General features: G+C 39.7%; 2 protein-coding genes across 2 annotated transcripts; one reads left to right on the forward strand and one right to left on the reverse strand.

Annotated features, from left to right (window-relative positions):
- Window positions 1–787: 787 nt before the first annotated feature.
- Window positions 788–7503, forward strand: LOC130748660 (protein DETOXIFICATION 40-like). Its single transcript, XM_057601897.1, has 7 exons — window positions 788–1167; window positions 1844–2475; window positions 5255–5311; window positions 5503–5741; window positions 6811–6929; window positions 7117–7203; window positions 7315–7503. Exons 1-7 carry the CDS (start codon window positions 841–843, stop codon window positions 7375–7377), a joined length of 1524 nt encoding a protein of 507 aa, XP_057457880.1. The 5' UTR covers window positions 788–840; the 3' UTR covers window positions 7378–7503.
- A 9857-nt stretch (window positions 7504–17360) lies between these two features.
- On the reverse strand, window positions 17361–18167 carry LOC130743865 (uncharacterized). The gene has a single exon (XM_057596087.1). It carries the CDS (start codon window positions 18165–18167, stop codon window positions 17361–17363), a length of 807 nt encoding a protein of 268 aa, XP_057452070.1.
- Window positions 18168–19391: the final 1224 nt, after the last annotated feature.

The raw sequence follows: 19391 nt of genomic DNA on the forward strand, positions 1-19391 counted from the left end.
TAATTGACATCACCCATCACGTGTTTACGTTGATTTTTTTTTTTATATTATTTCCTTCAAACGTCCGATGACCTCTTTCAATAAGGCCTAAAACGATTATGTGTTTTTTTTTTTTTACATATGATGAGTGAATTATAAAATTTCTTAACATAACATGATAAAATTGAATACAATTTACTTTTAGTAGGGGCTTAAAAAATTTTAAAATCATTTATATTTATGTACATTAATTTTGTTGTAAATTTCAAAACCTTCCGGAACTAAATTAAATTTTAACACCATTTAGATTAATCAATACAACTAATAATTATTTTATCTTAAATAACATAACTAATTTTCAATTTTTTACATTATAAAAAATTATTTCTACAAAAAATATTTGAATATTCATAGCTAAATTTTCAATTTTTTTCTTCTTCCGCTGTATAAAAAAAATTAATTTTTTTATAAAAACCAAATAGTACTTTAATACTTGTTAAATTTATGTAAGATATATATCCGGCATCACTCTGAATTCTCCTTATTAGAATTATTTTCTGACTTGAAAGAGTTTTACACATATTAGTAATTACCAATTACATTTCTCCATTTTTTATTTTCTATATAATAAAATTTAAATTTTATTATTACATGATAATGATTTCTAGTACTTAATTATTTTTCTACTTTAGCATAAAAAAAAAATTATTTTTCTACTTTAGTACAAATACAAATATTAAATTAAATATGTTAGGTGGGACTGGGAGAGGCTGCTCCAATCCAAATTATATATATAATCATTTGACTCCCACTTCAACAAAGGCACCTCACACCATAGCATCATTCAACATATTCCTCATCATGAGTTCAGAAAACAAGAATGATGCAGGTGATGAAGTACTTCCCCTGTTACCACACTCCTCCTCAACCTCTAAGCATGCCTCCGACGGCGAGCTTGAGAGAATTCTCTCCGACACCGCCGTGCCCCTCCTCACCCGCCTTGGCGCCGCCACCTGGATCGAGCTCAGGCTCCTCTTCCACTTGGCCGCCCCTGCTGTCCTAGTCTATTGCATCAACTATGTCATGTCCATGTCCACCCAAATCTTCTCCGGCCACCTTGGTAACCTTGAACTCGCCGCCGCGTCGCTCGGTAACACCGGCATCCAAGTCTTCGCTTATGGCCTCATGGTACCCCTTACTTCTCCCTCATCCTTGTCATCGATCTTCATTCATTCATTCACATGTTGGTTATATAGTTTTATGATCTATAGTATTAGATTTTTTATACAAAAATTTATGACATGATTACAGAGTCTATGTAGACTTTGTACCAAAAAACAGAGTCTATGTATCAGATCTTCTCAGATTTGTATATATAGGTATTTGATTTAATATTATTTTATTTAAATTCAATCATAACCATTGATTATACATGACTGTACGATGAAATTGATTCTTTAATCATATAAGCGTATATGTTCACATGAATTGTATTTTTAAGGATCTTGATTATTTAATCATAAAAGTGTATATGTTCACATGAATTGTATTTTTAAGGATTGGGAAGTCTGAAACACATTTTTCCAACACTCTTTTCAAAATTTATGTGAAATTTATATTTTTAGTGGGCTTCACTTAAATGTTGGTATCTCATTGTTAAAAAAAGGTTGAAAAGAAAATGTTGTTAGCATTTTTTAAATTTGACTCACTTTACTTGAGTGAATTCACTTTAGTGGATAATGAAGATGAACTCTTTTTTCTTTTTTGTGTATTACGCTTGTGTACATTATTTCTAGTTCCATAAATTGGTTATTGTAAATGTTATTATGTTTGTTTACGATAAGCTGAACTCTTGATGTTACAGTTGGGTATGGGAAGTGCTGTGGAGACGCTATGTGGACAAGCATTTGGTGCTCACAAGTTTGAAATGCTTGGAATTTACTTGCAGAGATCAACCATCCTTCTCTTTCTTGCTGGATTGGTTTTGACGTTGATATACGTTTTTAGCGAACCCATTCTACTTTTTCTCGGAGAGTCCCCACAAATTGCATCCGCGGCCGCGCTTTTTGTGTGGGGCCTCATCCCTCAAATCTTTGCGTACGCTGTGAATTTTCCCATCCAGAAGTTCCTTCAGGCGCAGAGCATAGTCGCGCCTAGCGCGTACATTTCAGTTGTCACGTTGGTGTTGCACCTCTTGCTGAGCTGGGTGGTGGTTTACGAGATTGGACTGGGCTTGTTGGGCGCGTCGCTTGTTTTGAGTTTATCATGGTGGATTATCGTGATTGCGCAGTTCGTGTACATATTGAAGAGCGAGAGGTGCAAGCGCACATGGCAAGGGTTCTCGTGGCAGGCATTTTCAGGGTTGCCAGAGTTTTTCAAACTATCGGCAGCGTCTGCTGTGATGTTGTGCCTAGAGACATGGTACTTCCAGATTTTGGTTTTGTTGGCGGGACTGCTTCCTCATCCAGAGTTGGCTCTTGATTCCCTTTCCATTTGGTAAGTAACTCTTTAATTTTTCATTAGTTTCTTTGATTTTAATTGATTAGTAATTGAGTTTTTTTTTTTGAACTAAAGTAATTGAGTTTTAAAGGTTAATCTTGCAATTGTGTGTTTGGTGAGCATCTCTATGCTCTATTTTTTTTTTCAGCGTGTTCTTGAAGTATTTAATGTTGTGTGGTGGAATTTTGTTTTTTCTTCAGGTTAAATTGATCATAATGAATACTAATTTCTCTGTTAATCATCTCTTTACTAATTGTCAGTATCTCACATTATGGAATTTATTTTGATAATATATAATTTAGATTTCATATTATTGTTGTTGGGTGTTGACGTCTGTGGTTGTGATTTTTGATTTGATGCTATATCAGGATTCAATACTTTTTTTTTTAAAGAAGAATCAATACTTGATAAAAGTGACTTTTGGTTCTTATTATTCCTCCATATGTGTAGTAGAAATAATAAGTAATATGTTATGATTCAAAGTAGGTAGTAACTAATAGGTATAGTAAAATTGATAAATAATTGAACTTCTAAGAATTTACTCCAGAATTCTACTAATACCTTAATTTTTTTTTAATATTTTGACTTGTACTAATATATTGGAATCTAATTCGACACATGTAACTTCAAATCAACTAGGAGAAAAGGGGCGCTATGGAAGGATTTAAGATAAAGTGGATCCTTAATATATAAAAGCCCGGCAATTGTGGGGCTTCTTGTCCTTCACAGAGTTTGGTTCTGCACAAAAGTTCTGCATGTTTTGGTAGTATTAGCATGCAGTTCTGCTATGTGGGTACAAAATCCATATGGTGGGGGTCGACGAAAACACAAAAAGAGTACGATGAGACCTGAGATCTAGCTAGAGAAAAACAAACAAGACAGCGAATAACAGCTCAAAAAAGTACACGTTATAAAAATTGGGCTTAATACATCAGAAGGCCCCTGAATTTGTAAAGGGAATCAGTTCCAGGGCCTGGAAAATTTTCGCATCAAATTGAGTCCCTAACAAATTTTTTTTAATTCAATTAAGGCCAAATGCTGTCAAACCACAATTTTGTCCTAGTCATCAATTACACGTGGCTTTTATAATTATTTTTTAATTAAAAAATTATAATACTTTATTTTTTTAATTCCAACTCATTTATTTAAGCAGAAAAAAAATAAAAAACTTAATAAAATCCCTAATCTAATAACCCTTAACTAAATAATAACCTAATCTAATAATAACAAATTCCTAATCTAATAATAACAATTCAGCCCTAAATTGAACCCTCCTAAGTGATCTTCAGCCCCAATTTGAACCACAACAGGTAAAAGACAGCTTCATAACCACAACAAGATGTGTAATTACCAGTGCAGAGAAGCACTATCATTTGCAGAGAAGCTAGTACAATGGAAGAAGATAGAACCACCATCAAAGAAATTAAAACCACAAAAATCCATTCCCTTCAAACCCAAGCATTCAATCACAACCACTGCATAGCTAACTGGACCCAGAACCTCAAGCTCCTAAATCAGAACAACACCCACTTCCCCTGTCACTGAATCTTCAAGCAAACAAATCTCCCTAAATCAAAACCAGAAAGAGACGAAGAAGAAAGAAACCTCTTCTCAATCACCACAAGCCAACCATGTTCCAATCAAACCCAAGCTAACCTGACCTTCCCTTCTGCCGTCCTCCTCTTCCACGCGCCGTCGCTCCTCACTGTTGCAACCAACGCACTACCGTGAGCCTTGCCATCTCGCCGCGCCATTGAGACCTCCATCGCACCACCATCTTCAAATCGTGGATCTCTTCAAGATCTTGGTATTTTCTTCCCAGCCTCCGTCGATTCGTCAGCTACTGTGGCCTCCATCGCCGGCCGATTGTGCGGAAGCTTTCTTCCTTCTCTCCTTCTCGCCAGGGATCAGTTAGAAGGTGGCGGCTGGTTGGAGGAAGAGGAAGGTCGGCCGTGTTTGGAAGAAGATAGTGAAGAGAGGAAGGAGGAGAGGGTTTGATTATGTTTTCAAATTAGGTTAGGTTTTTTCAGGTTAGATTAAGTTTTTTTTAATGACTTGGAATTAATAATAAAGGAATAATAATTATTGGTTTCTAAAAATAATTATAAAAGCCACGCGGAAATGCCATGTCTGTTAAAATTTAGACACATCAGTATCAGACACGCATTTGGCCTTAATTGAATTAAAAAAAATTTGTTAGGGACCCAATTTGATGCGAAAATTTTCCAGGCCCTGGAACTGATTCCCTTTACAAATTCAGGGGCCTTCTGATGTATTAAAAAATTGTGATACTTTTGTTGCGTTTCATAACAATCAAATCATGAACAAAATTGGGACTGTACTTGTGGGCCTTGTCTTATTAAATTATTCAGTTGTGGAAAGTGGGAGGGACCATCGAAATGATTGCCTATTTTGCATAATCCTTGATCACGTGCCACTCTGTAATGTCACATGAGGAGGTTCTTTTGACTGTGATTTATAAAACTGAAATATTGGGATTTTCTTTGGTATATGGTCTTGTCACTGTTTATTGTTTGCTTGCAATTATTGATAAGCACATCGACCATATACTTTTTGACCCAGTACAGTGTTCACTCACTGTTCTATTTCTTAAAAAAAACTTGTTGCTTTTTTGGTATCGTGGAAAAGAAAAGAAAACTAAAATCTCACAGAGAAGACTCTAATAGCATCAGTCAACAACAAAAAAAAACTTGTTACTAATTTGTAATTTGTTATTTTTAAACTTGTTACTAATTTTTTTTATTTGTTATTGCAGTACCACAATTAGTGGGTGGGTGTTCATGATCTCTGTTGGATTCAATGCAGCTGCAAGGTAAGATTAATTCCCTTTTTTTAGCAACTAAAAGAGAGGCATATATATAAAAAAAAATTGATGGCATATATATAATTGAGTTAATACAAAATCAGGAACTTTTAATTTTGTAATTAGCGTGAATAATCTTAGGAATAAATACTTCACATCACTAACTATGAACATGTTTTAATTTGGTGTGACAAATGCAGCGTGAGAGTGAGCAACGAACTAGGAGCAAGAAATCCAAAATCAGCCTCATTTTCGGTGGTGGTGGTGACATTAATTTCGTTCATAATATCAGTTATTGCATCACTGGTGGTGCTTGCATTACGAGATATCATTAGTTATGCCTTCACAGGGGGTGAAGAGGTTGCTGCTGCAGTCTCAGATCTTTGCCCACTGCTAGCACTTTCTATTCTCCTCAATGGCATTCAGCCTGTCTTGTCAGGTAACTATAATTTAGTTCATCTTACTCAAATTAATAACATCGATTATGGATATGCTTGTAAATTTAATTGTTTGGGAAAAACTTTGCATCAACTAGTAAAAACATTAGGGTTTGACATCAACTGATTTTTAAATTTGTATCGTTTTTTGTTTTAAGGCTATAAAAATCAAAACAACTAAAAGTTGTGTTTGTTCTCTACTTTCCATTTTCAACATATTATCCGATTTTGCTAATTTTGTTTGCTTTTTTTATTTCTAATTTTTTTTAATTAAAATTAACAAATAGATTTACTAAAAAAATTTAGTTTCAAATTTATTTTATAAAATAGTTTCCAAAAATAAAAAAATCAGAACATAATCAAACACACCCATAAAGGTCCTGCATGTTTGTTTAGTTTTTTGCTTTTAAAAGCAAAAAAATTTAAAAACTTGTTTATCATAACTTATTTTCATATTTGTTTTTAAAAATTGTTCTTATTTTTAGCTTTCAAAACCTAAATCTCAAAATAATTCAGAGATATTTTCTATTTCTGTTTTTAGTTTCAAATGAGCCTTATTAAAGTTGTGAAACACTTTTTTCAAACAGTTTTTTCTTTTCTTTTGAAAAATAAATTTTAAAAACTACTTCTAAAAACTATTTTGGGTTGAGGCCTTGTGGGAGGTCAAAGGATTAATTTCTTGAGGGTGTAATTTATCTTTCTGATGTACCAATAAAATTGAGAAATCAAACAATCTCTTGGATATTTTGAAATTTTAGTTTTAAAAACTGAAAATTAAGAAATATTTTTAAAATAAGATACCACAAACAAATATAGAACAATTTTCAAAAACAACAACCAAACGTGACTTAGTTTTTAAAAAAATTGTACACTCACTTAAACATCTCAAGATTTTTTTTTAAATTCAAAGTTGGACAATGAACACACACAATAACACAATATTCTTAATATTTACTTTCTTATATCAATTATGGCTTATTTAAAAAAAACTGTTAGAAGCTAGTCAAACTAAAAAAAAAAAAACTACTCAAACTAGTGCATTGAATATAACATATCGCATATGAATTAAAGGCGTGGCTGTTGGATGTGGATGGCAAGCTTTCGTGGCATATGTAAACGTGGGTTGTTACTACGGTGTTGGTATTCCATTGGGCTCTGTTCTGGGCTTTTATTTCAAATTTGGAGCCAAGGTATGTTATTTTGTTGATTGGTTTATTTTGGAAGTTTTTGTTTTTGAAATGAAATAGTTTATAGTTTATTTTGGAAGTTGCTTTGCAACCTTAATCTGCCCTTTAATGTATAGTTTTATCAAACAAATGCTTTATAAATTTTGAACAATGTTAATATATCTCAATTATTTCGTATATTTTGTCGTAGGGTATATGGTTGGGAATGCTTGGTGGCACAACCATGCAAACAATTATTCTAATGTGGGTCACATTTCGAACGGATTGGAACAAGGAGGTAAAAAGATCTCATCATCTCTGCAAAAAACTTATTCTCCTACTATTGTTGGAAATGAGAAATTGAAGTTATTACTTATTAGTGTCTAATAAAAAATGTTCTTCTTTGTAGGTAGAGGAAGCAGCCAAGAGATTGAACAAATGGGAGGAAAAAACGGAGCCACTTCTAAACTGAAGAATTTAGGAACTTATTTTATATAGAAGATAAATATAAAGTTCCTAAATATATGTTCCTTCCCTTGTATCAAAAAAGATGAGGATCATGTTGATTAATATTGATATTGTTCAATTTTTAAAAGAAGTCAAAGATATTAGATGAAAGTTGAAGAGATATTTCACCCCAATACAACAAACAAATATACGCGGGTGCAAGTAGCATTGTCTAGAAAAGTAACACCAAATAATGCAATAAATCAAGATATTACTGAAAAAAAACTACACATATTACATAGTAGCAATATGCAAGTATGCAACCCAAGAGAAATAGATACTACCAAACCAAATTCATCACCCAAAGGTAAAGAGCAGGCCAGGGGACAATTTGACAGAGGAAGCCAACATGATAAGCGACACAGGACTTGTGTTGAATTACATCAAGAACCAGTTATATATTGCCATCGAAACAGTCCATGCTATCCTGCATAGGATAAAAAGATGTTGTGCCAGATTCCTCATGTTCTAAGCAGAATAGGCGAAGTTCTTTTTCATTGCTTCTGTTGACGTTCCTCCTCCTCTTATTGGCCCTTGTTTGAGCTCTGTTGAGCAATACTTCTCAAGATGTTTTTTTTATAGACAAATATTAGTTAGTAGTAATATTAGGAAAGCAGTCTCTCTTTAGGATTCGAATCTTGGGTCCTCCACCCTTCATTTCACAACCCTTATGTCCCCTGACTCTTACCACTTAAAAGCACCGACAATGACCAAAGTGTTCTTAATGCAATATCGTTTCAATTTCGCTCTGTAAGAAATCATATCCTGAGTCAACAGAGTACACCCCTTCATTGCTTTTGACCCAAACCCACCTGTCTCCTTGGCCCTGTACAGGTGTAAAAGATGCAACCTTCATATTAATAATTGTACTTTTCCCTCTTCCCATATCCGCAGTTCTCTCCTCCAAACAAAGTTCCAGGTCCACTCGCTATCCTGCCACACAGGGGAGGAATCAGGAACCAGGAAAATAAAGTAGGGTGGCGAAAATTTAAAACATAGGCCAAGTGCAGACAGGAACGGGACCAAGAATGAAGCAATAGTTTTGAGTTTTCATAATAATGCAAACTGTCAAGAAGAAAAAGGTAAGAAGATAATTTTTTAACTGCATAAGATTGTGTGTGCAAAATGGAACTCTATATACCACTTGTTGGGTACTAGAGTAGCGCCGCGGAAAGTTCAGATTCTCACAAGTTAGAGGAGTTTTTGTGCTCCTGACGTTCCGTTGCGCTACTCTGGTACCCAACACATAGATTAAGAGAAAGCATATAATTAAAATGTACAAAGGAAGACAATTACATAGACGTTAATCATTTGCATTTAAATGACAGCACCCTAAGCTTTGGACCTGCACTCGGTTCAATTAAATGAAAACGAGTCTTTGGTTTCAAACACAGGAATTAAAACATTCAACCTCTTCATTCTAGTATCCTCTTCTGCAAGTAAACAATTGAATAGCCCCCTGTCATACCGAAACCAATTGAAACAATTGAAGCCAAATGGATATTAAAATTTCCTACGCTACTCACACAGTCACATTAATACAGTTCAAAGCTCCATGTCTTTTCTCTAATTTATGTTGGAAAATTTAAGCATGGACAACGCGAACACGAACAGTAATGAAAGAGCTGCGACAAGAAGAGAATTGAAGACTAAGTGGTGAATTAGATTCACTGTCTTTGAAATTTTTATTCGGGTATTATTCCAAACACTCTCCTAAAATTAAACAGCCTCTTCTGATAAATCGGGTGACAGAACTAGCAAGATTATTTTAACTAATGTGCCCATGATACAACTTAGATGGGAGAGGAAGAGAGTTTTTATTAGATGTGTATCCTCATGAGAATAAGCTTAGTATTTATAAGGATGATTTCACCGAATACAAGATAGTGGAGAGCATAAATGATGGGCGACATAAATTAAATAGTGGGCAACAAACCTTTATGAGAGGGTGGTAACACAATAAAAAAAGTTGATATATTTTAGGTTGGACGGTGGCAATTATGGTAGATTGTAGGCACATGTAAATTGTGTTTAAAGTTTTGAAATACTCACAAATTTTCCAACAATCCCCCACATATTTCAAAAGTTCATGGGAATAGAAAGAATGAATTTCCTAGGCAACCTCCACGAGTGTAATTATCTCAAATTTGGTGCCTTTTGGGCTATGAACCAGACCTAGACTAATAAGACTTAACACACAAGTGAATTGGTGGAGCAAGCTCTATGAACCAAGACATTTTGGTGTGTGCTAGAGGTCTTACGAATCATTACACCCCCACAATTTCTTGCTGTTATCGCTAAGGTGCGCTAAACGGCCAACCGCGGGCCTAGTATTCTTTGAGTGCTCTAGAGATCAGTCAAATCTCATGCAAGCGGCTCCACTTAACACTCATATAGGTGATTCCATCAAGTATATGCCGCACTTCATATACCACCCATAAGAGCTATGGAAATCATTAAAAGCTCTAAACCTTATCCTCTCAAAATGCAGCACAACACTTACACCCTAGGAATGGACTGTACAATAAGATTATTTAGTGTAGTCAGATCAATATGAGTAACTTGTTATTACCTATATGAACCTTCTTCATGGAATCTCTAATCACAAAGGTTGGGTTACCATTATTCACTGATTTCAATTGGCTCAAGTCTCATTCCCCTCATGTGTCATCACTAGCTTCATGCATAGTGATTTTGTTAACGGATCATCTTCACATAATTTAGGGATACAACACCATCATATTATAACTACCTCAAGACTATTACGCATACGTATTTGTCTCAAATTAGTGGTAAACTTTGTTTATTACTTTCACCAGGTCTACTTGGATGACTCACAAGTGACATCATTTATTCAGGTCTACTTAGACACCTTCCAAGTGACAACTTTACCAGGCCTACTTGGACACCTTCCAAGTGAAAACATTAAGCTCACAAATCAATTTCTCATAAGCATCTATTCTTCTCATAGAGTAGATATCCACCATAAACAACTGAAATTGATTATCACAATGCATTAATATCGATGGTGTAGTTTCATTCCAAACGAATTTCCGCTAACCAGTTTCTTAACCACTCAGCTCACTACCAGCCAAATCCAGAACTATAGACTATGACTCCATAGTAGATTTAGCAATAGTACATTAGTTGGCTGATTTTCAATTCACCATACCACCACCAAGTGCAAATGCATAGTCACTTGTGGATTTTTTCTCATATGAATTGAAGATCCATCTATCATCGATGTATCATTCAAGTACACTAAAAAATCCACTACATATGATACCATAATTCATGGTACCTCTATCATAATTCCTACAAGCGCTTCCCAATGATCCTTATTGGGGATATGAAAATACTTGCTCAATCTGTTCACGTGATATGCTATTATCTTGTAGAGAAAAAATAATCAGAGCAAGTAAAGCTACCAATAATTTAGGCATACTCGGATTGAGAAACAAGGTCTTCACTATTTTGCTTAAATTTAGTGTTAGAATCATGAGGGATACTCACAAGTATAATGATATAAGGACCAAACTTTCAAAGATGCTTTTCAACACAATGCTCGTGGGATAGTATGAAACTATTTTCTTTTCTTATGATTTTAACACCTTAAATCGCGCTTGCGTCACCCATATCTTTCATATTAAAATGGTGAAAGAGATTTTTCCATTTACAATTCTATCACATGTACAAAATTATAACATACAAAGATATTATAATATATTCACCATCCAATGTTTAGCAAACATTTATCAACATCAAAGGATGAGAATTATTCACTAATCAAAATTTGATTAAATGTCTCATGCCATTTTACAGGAACTTACTTTACACCATATGAGGATTCGAGGAGTTTGCAATTTTAATTTTATAGACCCTTAACATCAACACCTTTAGGTTGAGTCATAAATTTCTTGCTCTAAGCTTTCATTAAAAATGCATTTTTTACATCCATTTGATGAATCACTAACTTAGAGACATAAACTAAAACAATTAAACGCAAATGAAAGAAATTTTTACAACCGAAGCAAAATTATCAAAATATCAATATATTCTTTTTGTGAAAATCTTTTGCAACTAAATAGTTATTCCTTTGAGGTAAATCAACTAAAATTGACGAATTATTTTAGAGATCAAATTAAATCTATTCATACTTTATTTTAAAACGTGATTCGTAAGAAGAACTATCATCAGAAAGGATAGAGGGTCATATTATACAACATTTTCAAAGAGGTTTGATTCATTTGCCTCTTACTTTTTCTCAAATCCTCATTTTCATATCATTATTATTGTCATAATCAACTTAAGATTCATGACAGTAGTCATTAGACTTATTGGCAATGAGAACTATGATCAGTCCATAACAGAAAGGCTTAATTGCAACTTTGGTCCCTGACATTTACAAAAGCCACGATTTTGGACCCTCACCTAATTTAATTACAAAAATCGTCCCTCACCTAACACTTCGTGAACAACGTTGGTCCAACCGTCAATTTTTTAACGGAAGAAGCTTACGTGGCGTCTGAAAGCTTATGTGGAAGTGCCACTGGCGTCAGAATCAATTTTTCCTCTCCTCTCGGCTGTTTTTTTTATCTCATAGTGAAGCTTTGCTGTTGGGAGGCCTAGTTGTTGGAACGCTGAGATTGAGGTTGTGTGCTATTCCTCTGAGTTTTTTTGTTTTTTCCTCTGAGATGTAGAGGCATGTGCCTCCCTCTCTCCAGTGGCACTTCCACCTAAGTTTTCAAACACCGCATAAGCTTCTTCCGTTAAAAAATTGACGGTCGGACCAACTTTGTTCACAGAGTGTTAGGTGAGGGACGATTTTTGTAATTAAATTAGGTGAGGGACCAAAATCGTGGCTTTTATAAATGTCAGGGACCAAAGTTGCAATTAAGCCTAACAGAAATATGCTCAAAGCTCATCAACTCTATAATTTCGGTGATAGAATTGCAATCAGACATGTCATTTTTCTAAAAAAACTATATGTAGCTAGCATCATGATCAACATAATGAATGTGCAATAAAAAATTTCAGATCTTATTATTATTATTTTTATTTCTTTAGAATTAGAAATCATTACCATGGCATGACACCCCACATTTTAAAATATTTCAATTGGGCTTCATAAGGTGTTGTTCCGTGCTAGAACATAGAGAGGAAATGTAGTACCCAAAGTGTGAGGAAAGTGATGTGAATGCTTAGAGAGAGAAACTCTAACCGCTTAGAGAGAGAAAATAGAACTGAATTTCAATGCTATTATTTCTCAAATGAGCTAAGAGTCACTTACAATTGGTATTCCCATCCTATTTATAGAGGTGGAGTTGGGCTTTGGCGCCCTTAGTCCGTCCAAATGGGCCAGTTGGGCCTCGGGAAGGGAGGCCCAAGGACATGATGCGTCCCACACCCAAAGTTGAGTCTCTTGGGCGAGGGACCCTGGGGTCTCGCCCAGTCCACAAGACACCGAGCTCGAAGCATGAGAGCTAAGTGTGTATTTAAGTAAGAAATAAGGAGAGATCCCTAAGGATACTGACTAAAACTTAAAAACTTAAAATCTAGAAGTGAAAAACAATGGCCAACATGACCTGATAAATAGAGCCTTTTGCAATCAACACTTTTGGACCTCCATCCGCGTCCTCTTCTTCCGAGCGACCCAAGTCCACAAGCCGGCTTGTGGCGACGACCTTTAGTCCGCCCGCCTCAGCATAGTTGCGCACGTGCCCTGAATCGTGATATTTTGTCGCACGTTGTGTCTATCCCACGCGTCGTGCCTTGAAGTGACGCCAAGGTCAGTGAATCCACAGAATCTCAACCGCTACCTTTGACATGTCCTTTCCAGCCACGTCACAACTTTGACAATTTGAATTTCAATCAACCGGCAACAACCGTTGCAGCTTTCACTCAATGCGGCACCCTTGTTTTTCGAAAATCTATCCCACGTATCCTAAGGCAATCATTCCACCTTTGTCATGATGGGGCACGATTTCCTAACCGTTTCTTATCCTAACTTTTAAATTCAACTTCTTTCTCTCACTTGCCCCCTTTGAAACCCTCCACAGCCTTGCAAAGTTACCCAAGCTATTACCCCAGCATCTTCTCCTCTTCTGTCTCAGTTCCTTTATGCAAAAGAAGACTCCTCAACGCCGCACCAAAGGACCCTCTCGACTCCAGAGCCCCGCTCAAACATCCCGCGCCCCAGCCATTCCTCCTCCGGCCGGGGGACTTCCCCTCAATGAAAATGAGAAAAATGCCTTATGGCACCAAGTCCTTTCCACTCTCCCTCCGTCTGCCACCCGGGAACCCATTCTGAAAACTATCTGCCAACCCTCTGAGTTGTCCACCAACAAATCCATCGCTGAGTTGGCCCGCCGGGTCGGAGGGTTATGCCACGAAAAGTCCCTCGAAGATGTCCTTATCACCAGGCGGGGCTTGAGCATCAGTCGCCCTTGGAAGTGCCGCACACTCGAACAAGGCGCGGAAGAGCCTCACTTCTTTTATGTTTATGAATACTTCTTTCTTGATCTGGGGATCAAACTACCCTTCTCCCCTTTTCTTTGCCAGGTTTTGAGGGAGATCAATGTAGCCCCAAGCCAACTTCATTTGAACGTCTGGGCTTTCATTCGATGCTACGAGATTCTGTGTTACGCCGTCAACCTCGAAGCTAAAACCTCCCATTTCTTCTACTTCTACGACGTGGAGCCAAGATCCTTGAAAGCCGAGACTCCCGGGTGGGTCTCCCTGAAGTTCCGAACGGGTCGGCAGCGTATCCAACCTTATAAGAGCAATATCAAGATGGGGCCCGGGCGCCGATATTTTCGCATAATCGTGCACCCCTCCTACCCTGAAGCTTTCACACGCCGGGATGAGACTGCTTCGTTCCCTATTTATTGGACCGAGGATCCCCGCGACTTTCCTCCGCCACCCGACGCATCACTGAATAATGAAGATAAAGCTATCCTTGGCTTCCTCGCCGGGTTCCCCATCCTTGAATGCTCCCAGTTGCTCGAAGCCGCTCGTGAAAACACACTCCACACCCTCCTAGAAGGAATTGACTTTACTGTGGCCGCGCTATAGCGCGCCTTAACTGCTAATTCGCTCGAGTTTCCTCATCTTTTCAAGACCCAGGTGAGCAAGAGGAAACGCGTCGTCGCCGATTCTGACGCCGAGGCTGCCGTTCTTCCGTCGAAGAAGGTCAAAAGAGCTTCTTCAATTGACCCTGCTCCAGGTGCCGCTGGGTCTGATGAGGCTACACCGGGTGTCGCCCCATTGCCCACAACTGACGATCTGGTTCCTAGATCCCATGATGACGTAGCTCCGCCTTCCCCCCGAAGAGGTCCCAGAAATCCAAAAAAGTTAACCCCTATCCAGAGGGAAAATTTGGGGTCGAGACTACCTCGCCTCAGAAGTTGAAAAAGAAGAAAAAGAAGAGTAAGAAACCTCCAGCTGGCGAAGCATCTGCCCCACACCTGGCGGGCGAAGAGACTTCGAAGCCCTTGGGCGGTGCTGAGTCTTCACCTTGTCCAGAGGGAGTTTCCGCTGGTCAACAACCTCCTGAAGATTCTCCCCAAAAAATTCATTCCTCTGGTCAAGTCGAGGCAGACCCAGCTGGAGTATCTTTCGCCCGACCGGTGAGCCCTCAGGACGAAGGTGCAAACCCCCCAAGCGTCGCCAGTCTTTTGCCCCCCCAATCTTGAAATCAACCATGCTACTACTGGCGATCAAACGGGATCTTCACCTAGCCAACAACCTTCCACCATCGACTTCATGTTGTCCAACGCCTTTCTCGGCAATATGAGAGCAGCTGAGATTCCTGACCTTGACATCGCAGCGCAGGAAGCCCTCAACCACCTCTTGCGGGCGGGGTGTCTCTTCGCCCAACTATGCCAAGACTCAGCTTCTTCCGCAGAAGTAGAGAAACTTCAACAAGAGGCTGAACGTTACCGCGCGGCCACGCAGGATGCTCATAATGAATGAGACAAGTTGCTGACCCAGGTGGTAGCTCAAACGAGGAAACTGACCAACGTAGGCATTGATATGACTACCACGAGGAGGACTTGGCTGCTTGCAAGGATAGGACGTATGATTTGGAGTTGGATTTGTATGAACTTCAGCAAGAGGTGAAGGCAAAAACAGAGACAATCAACGCCGGCAGGGCCACTTGCATCGTCCAAGGCAAGGAGATCGTGTTCCTTCTCAGCGAATTGGGTGCGACGAACGAGGCCCTGGCTGATGTGAGGTCACAACTTGAGGTAGAAAACCAGGCCCTCGCGGATATGGACTCCAAAATCAAAACCTCTCAAGCCCGGTTGGTGGCTGACGTTGCTGATGAGGTTGTGGAAGAACGTGGCCGCGACTTCTTTCTCGCCAAGGCTCAGGTTCAACATCTCTACCCAGGAATTAACCTTGATGGAATGGGAGCTTTCAAGAAGATTACCTCGTATGGGCTCGTTGGCCTTGACGATCCTCCAGGTTTCAATGCCGAGCGTTTCGCCGCTGCTGAAATTGAGAGGGAAAAATTGTCAATGTAAAAATAGCTATGTTGCTTTTTTTTTACTCTCTTTATCATCCTTTGTAATCGATTAATGTTCTTATATTTTTCCTTAGTTTGAATTCGTCTCGCGTTTGCCCGTCGCCATTTAGAAAACTTTTTAGGAATTTTCGCCTGGCGTTCGCCTGTCACCATTTAGGCAATTTTTAGGAATTTTCGCCTTGCGTTCGCCTGTCGCCATTTAGGCAATTTTTTAGGAATTTTATCCTTACGTTCGTGTAGCGATTTTGAAGGTGTGCCGAAGAAACTACGACTTTTGCTCATTTTGAGGCTTGTGCTCCTTAGGATCAGCCTTTTGCTCATTTTGTAGCGTAGCCACAGTAAAGTCAATTCCTTCTAGGAGGGTGTGGAGTGTGTTTTCACGAGCGGCTTCGAGCAGCTGGGAGCATTCAAGGATGGGGAACCCGGCGAGGAAGCCGAGGATGGCTTTATCTTCACTATTCAGTGATGCGTCGGGTGGCGGAGGAACGTCGCGTGGATCCTCGGTCCAATAAAAAGGGAACGAAGCAGTCCCATCCCGGCGTGTGAAAGCTTTAGGGTAGGAGGGGTGCACGATTATGCGAAAATATCGGCGCCTGGGCCCCATCTTGATATTGCTCTTATAAGGTTGGAGACGCTACCGACCCGTTCGGGACTTCAGGGAGACCCACCCGGGAGTCTCGACTTTCAAGGATCTTGGCTCCACGCCGTAGAAGTAGAAGAAATGGGAGGTTTTAGCTTCGAGGTTGACGGCGTCACACATAATCTCGTAGCATCGAATGAAAGCCCAGGCATTCAAATGAAGTTGGCTTGGGGCTACATTGATCTCCCTCAAAACCTGTCGTTGAACTTACTATGTCGGGATGCTCGAACCCAAAAGGAGTCTCGTATTGTTGCACCGACGTCACCGCCCTAGCGTGTCTTCTCCTTGCTGAGGCTGTTACACCACCCCCGCCGAAACCACCTGCAATTGTATTTATCGTGCCAACCGGTGGCTCAAGATCCTTATCAAAGGTTTCCTCTACTCCTTTCTTCCGTGCGGCCAGCGTCTCCTTTTTGTCAGTATTCGACGTGTGGCGACGATCTTCCCGCCGACGATCGTCTTGCTGGCGAGACCCCCTGTACCTGTTCCCCTGCTGTCGCTCTCCGTTCCAGCAATCGCCGCGTTCATTCAGCTGCGACCGCCCCACTCGGATGAGTCTCTCGATCTCATTCTTCAGAGTAAAGCAATCCCCCGTGTCATGTCCTGCTGAGCGGTGATATTCACACCACTTGGTCTTGTCTGTCGTTGTCCGCGGTGGATCAGCCCCTCTTTCGCCCTCTTCAATTGGGTGCGTCGCCTTAACTTCACGCAACAGCTTTGTTAGGTGGGCGTTCAAGCTTTTCCCTGCCTCGTCTCGGCGACGGGGGTCAGCCTGATGCTAGGACCGGCGCCGCTCAAAATTTTCCTTTTTAGGATACAAAGATTCCCTCGGTGCCCTTTCCCCTGTTCGAACCTTCCTGTCCCGTCTTCTGCTTCCCTCTACTTTCTCCTTGCTCGGCTTATCTTCTGGTGACACATCCCTCTGGTCGCCATCCTTCTCTACCTTTGCGCGTCTCCGCTTAAAAGCGTCATCCTCTTCGTCAAGTATGTACGTGTTCGCCCAGGCTCGCACCTCCGCCATTGACTTGGCTGGCTTTCGGCTCAATTTACTATTTAGCTTCCCTGGCTGCAATCCGTTTTTAAAGGCGCGGGCATAGGCATTTGGCTCGGATTCCTCTATCTTTACTGATGCAGGGCTGAACCGCTTCACGTACTGTTTCAAAGTCTCGCCCTCAGATTGACGCACGTTGTACAAATCTTCAATCGTCACCTGCTTAGTTTTGCTCGCCGAGAACTGGACAAGGAATTTGGATGAGAAGTCATGAAAGTTCGTGATGGATCCTCGTGGTAGAGTCGTTAACCACGCCATTGCTGTGCCTTTGAACGTGACTGGAAACATCCTACACTTGACCGCATCAGAAGCGGCGCTGATCACCATCTTTGTGTTGAAATACAGCAGGTGCTCCTTGGGATCAACTTTTCCACTGTAGGTCTCCAGCACTATATTCTTCATATTGTCTGGAATGACAACTTCCCTTATCGCCGCTGAAAACGGTTCGAACTCAGCCACAACCTCTGCTTGGACTGGGCGAGACCCCAGGGTTCCTCGCCCAGGAGACTCAACTTTGGGCGTGGGACGCGTCATGACCTTGGGCCTCTCTTCCCGAGGCTCAACTGGCCCATTTGGACAGACTAAGGGCGTCAAAGCCCAACTCCACCTCTATAAATAAGAGGGGAATACCAATTGTAAGGGACTCTTAGCTCATTTGAGAAATAATAGCATTGAAATTCAGTTATATTTTCTCTCTCTAAGCGGTTAGAGTTTCTCTCTCTAAGCATTCACATCACTTTCCTCACACTTTGGGTACTGCTTTTCCTCTCTATGTTCTAGCACGGCACATTTGGCGCTGTCTGTGGGGATCGAACCCACGACCATGTGGTATTCCCGAGTTGGCCCGCCGGGTCAGAGGGTTATGCCACGAAAAGTCCCTCGAAGATGTCCTTATCACCAGCCGGGGCTTGAGCATCCATCGCCCTTGGAAGTGTCGCATACTCGAACAAGGCGCGGAAGAGCCTCACTTCGTGGGTTCGATCCCCACAGACAGCGCCAAATGTTCCGTGCTAGAACTTAGAGAGGAAAGGTAGTACCCGAAGTGTGAGAAAAGTGATGTGAATGCTTAGAGAGAGAAACTCTAACCGCTTAGAGAGAGAAAATATAACTGAATTTCAATGCTATTATTTCTCAAATGAGCTAAGAGTCCCTTACAATTGGTATTCCCCTCCTATTTATAGAGGTGGAGTTGGGCTTTGGTGCCCTTTGTATGTCCAAATGGGTCAGTTGGGCCTCGGGAAGGGAGGCCCAAGGTCATGATGCGTCCCTCGCCCAAAGTTGAGTCTCCTGGGTGAGGGACCCTGGGGTCTCGCCCAGTCTAGGTGTCTTTTCAGTTTTATTTTAGGAATCCTAATTTAAGCAGACATGTAGTGCAATAACTTCTCCCCATAAATTATCAAGTCCAAAACACTAACCAACATTGCATTCAACATATTTTCCAATGTTTTATTTTTCTATCCAAGAACTTCATTAGACTCGGGAGAGTAAGAAGGATTTACTTCATAGGTTGTGCCTACGTTTTACAAAATCACTAGATGTTATATACTCACCTCATGTATCAACTCTAACTCTTTTAATTTTTACTTAATTGATATTCTGCTTCGGGCTTATAGGGAGAAATAAATTAAAGGCTTCATTCTTATCTAAAAAGATAAACTTTGGGATATATCTTTCCCATCAATATATCCAAATTAAATTAAGAAAATCATATTAGCACATAATTCAGATACATGGCAAGAATAATATATATACTGAGCC

Source organism: Lotus japonicus, chromosome 3, assembly GCF_012489685.1.
Source record: "Lotus japonicus ecotype B-129 chromosome 3, LjGifu_v1.2".
Lineage (NCBI taxonomy): Eukaryota > Viridiplantae > Streptophyta > Magnoliopsida > Fabales > Fabaceae > Lotus > Lotus japonicus.

Excerpts from the sequence above, each read along its gene's own strand:
- LOC130748660 (XM_057601897.1), top strand. The coding sequence starts at position 841 with ATGAGTTCAGAAAACAAGAATGATGCAGGTGATGAAGTACTTCCCCTG. Across the intron at positions 1,168-1,843 it reads TCTTCGCTTATGGCCTCATG|TTGGGTATGGGAAGTGCTGT; the intron begins GTACCCCTTACT and ends TTGATGTTACAG. Across the intron at positions 5,312-5,502 it reads GGATTCAATGCAGCTGCAAG|CGTGAGAGTGAGCAACGAAC; the intron begins GTAAGATTAATT and ends TGACAAATGCAG.
- LOC130743865 (XM_057596087.1), bottom strand. The coding sequence starts at position 18,167 with ATGACGCGTCCCACGCCCAAAGTTGAGTCTCCTGGGCGAGGAACCCTG.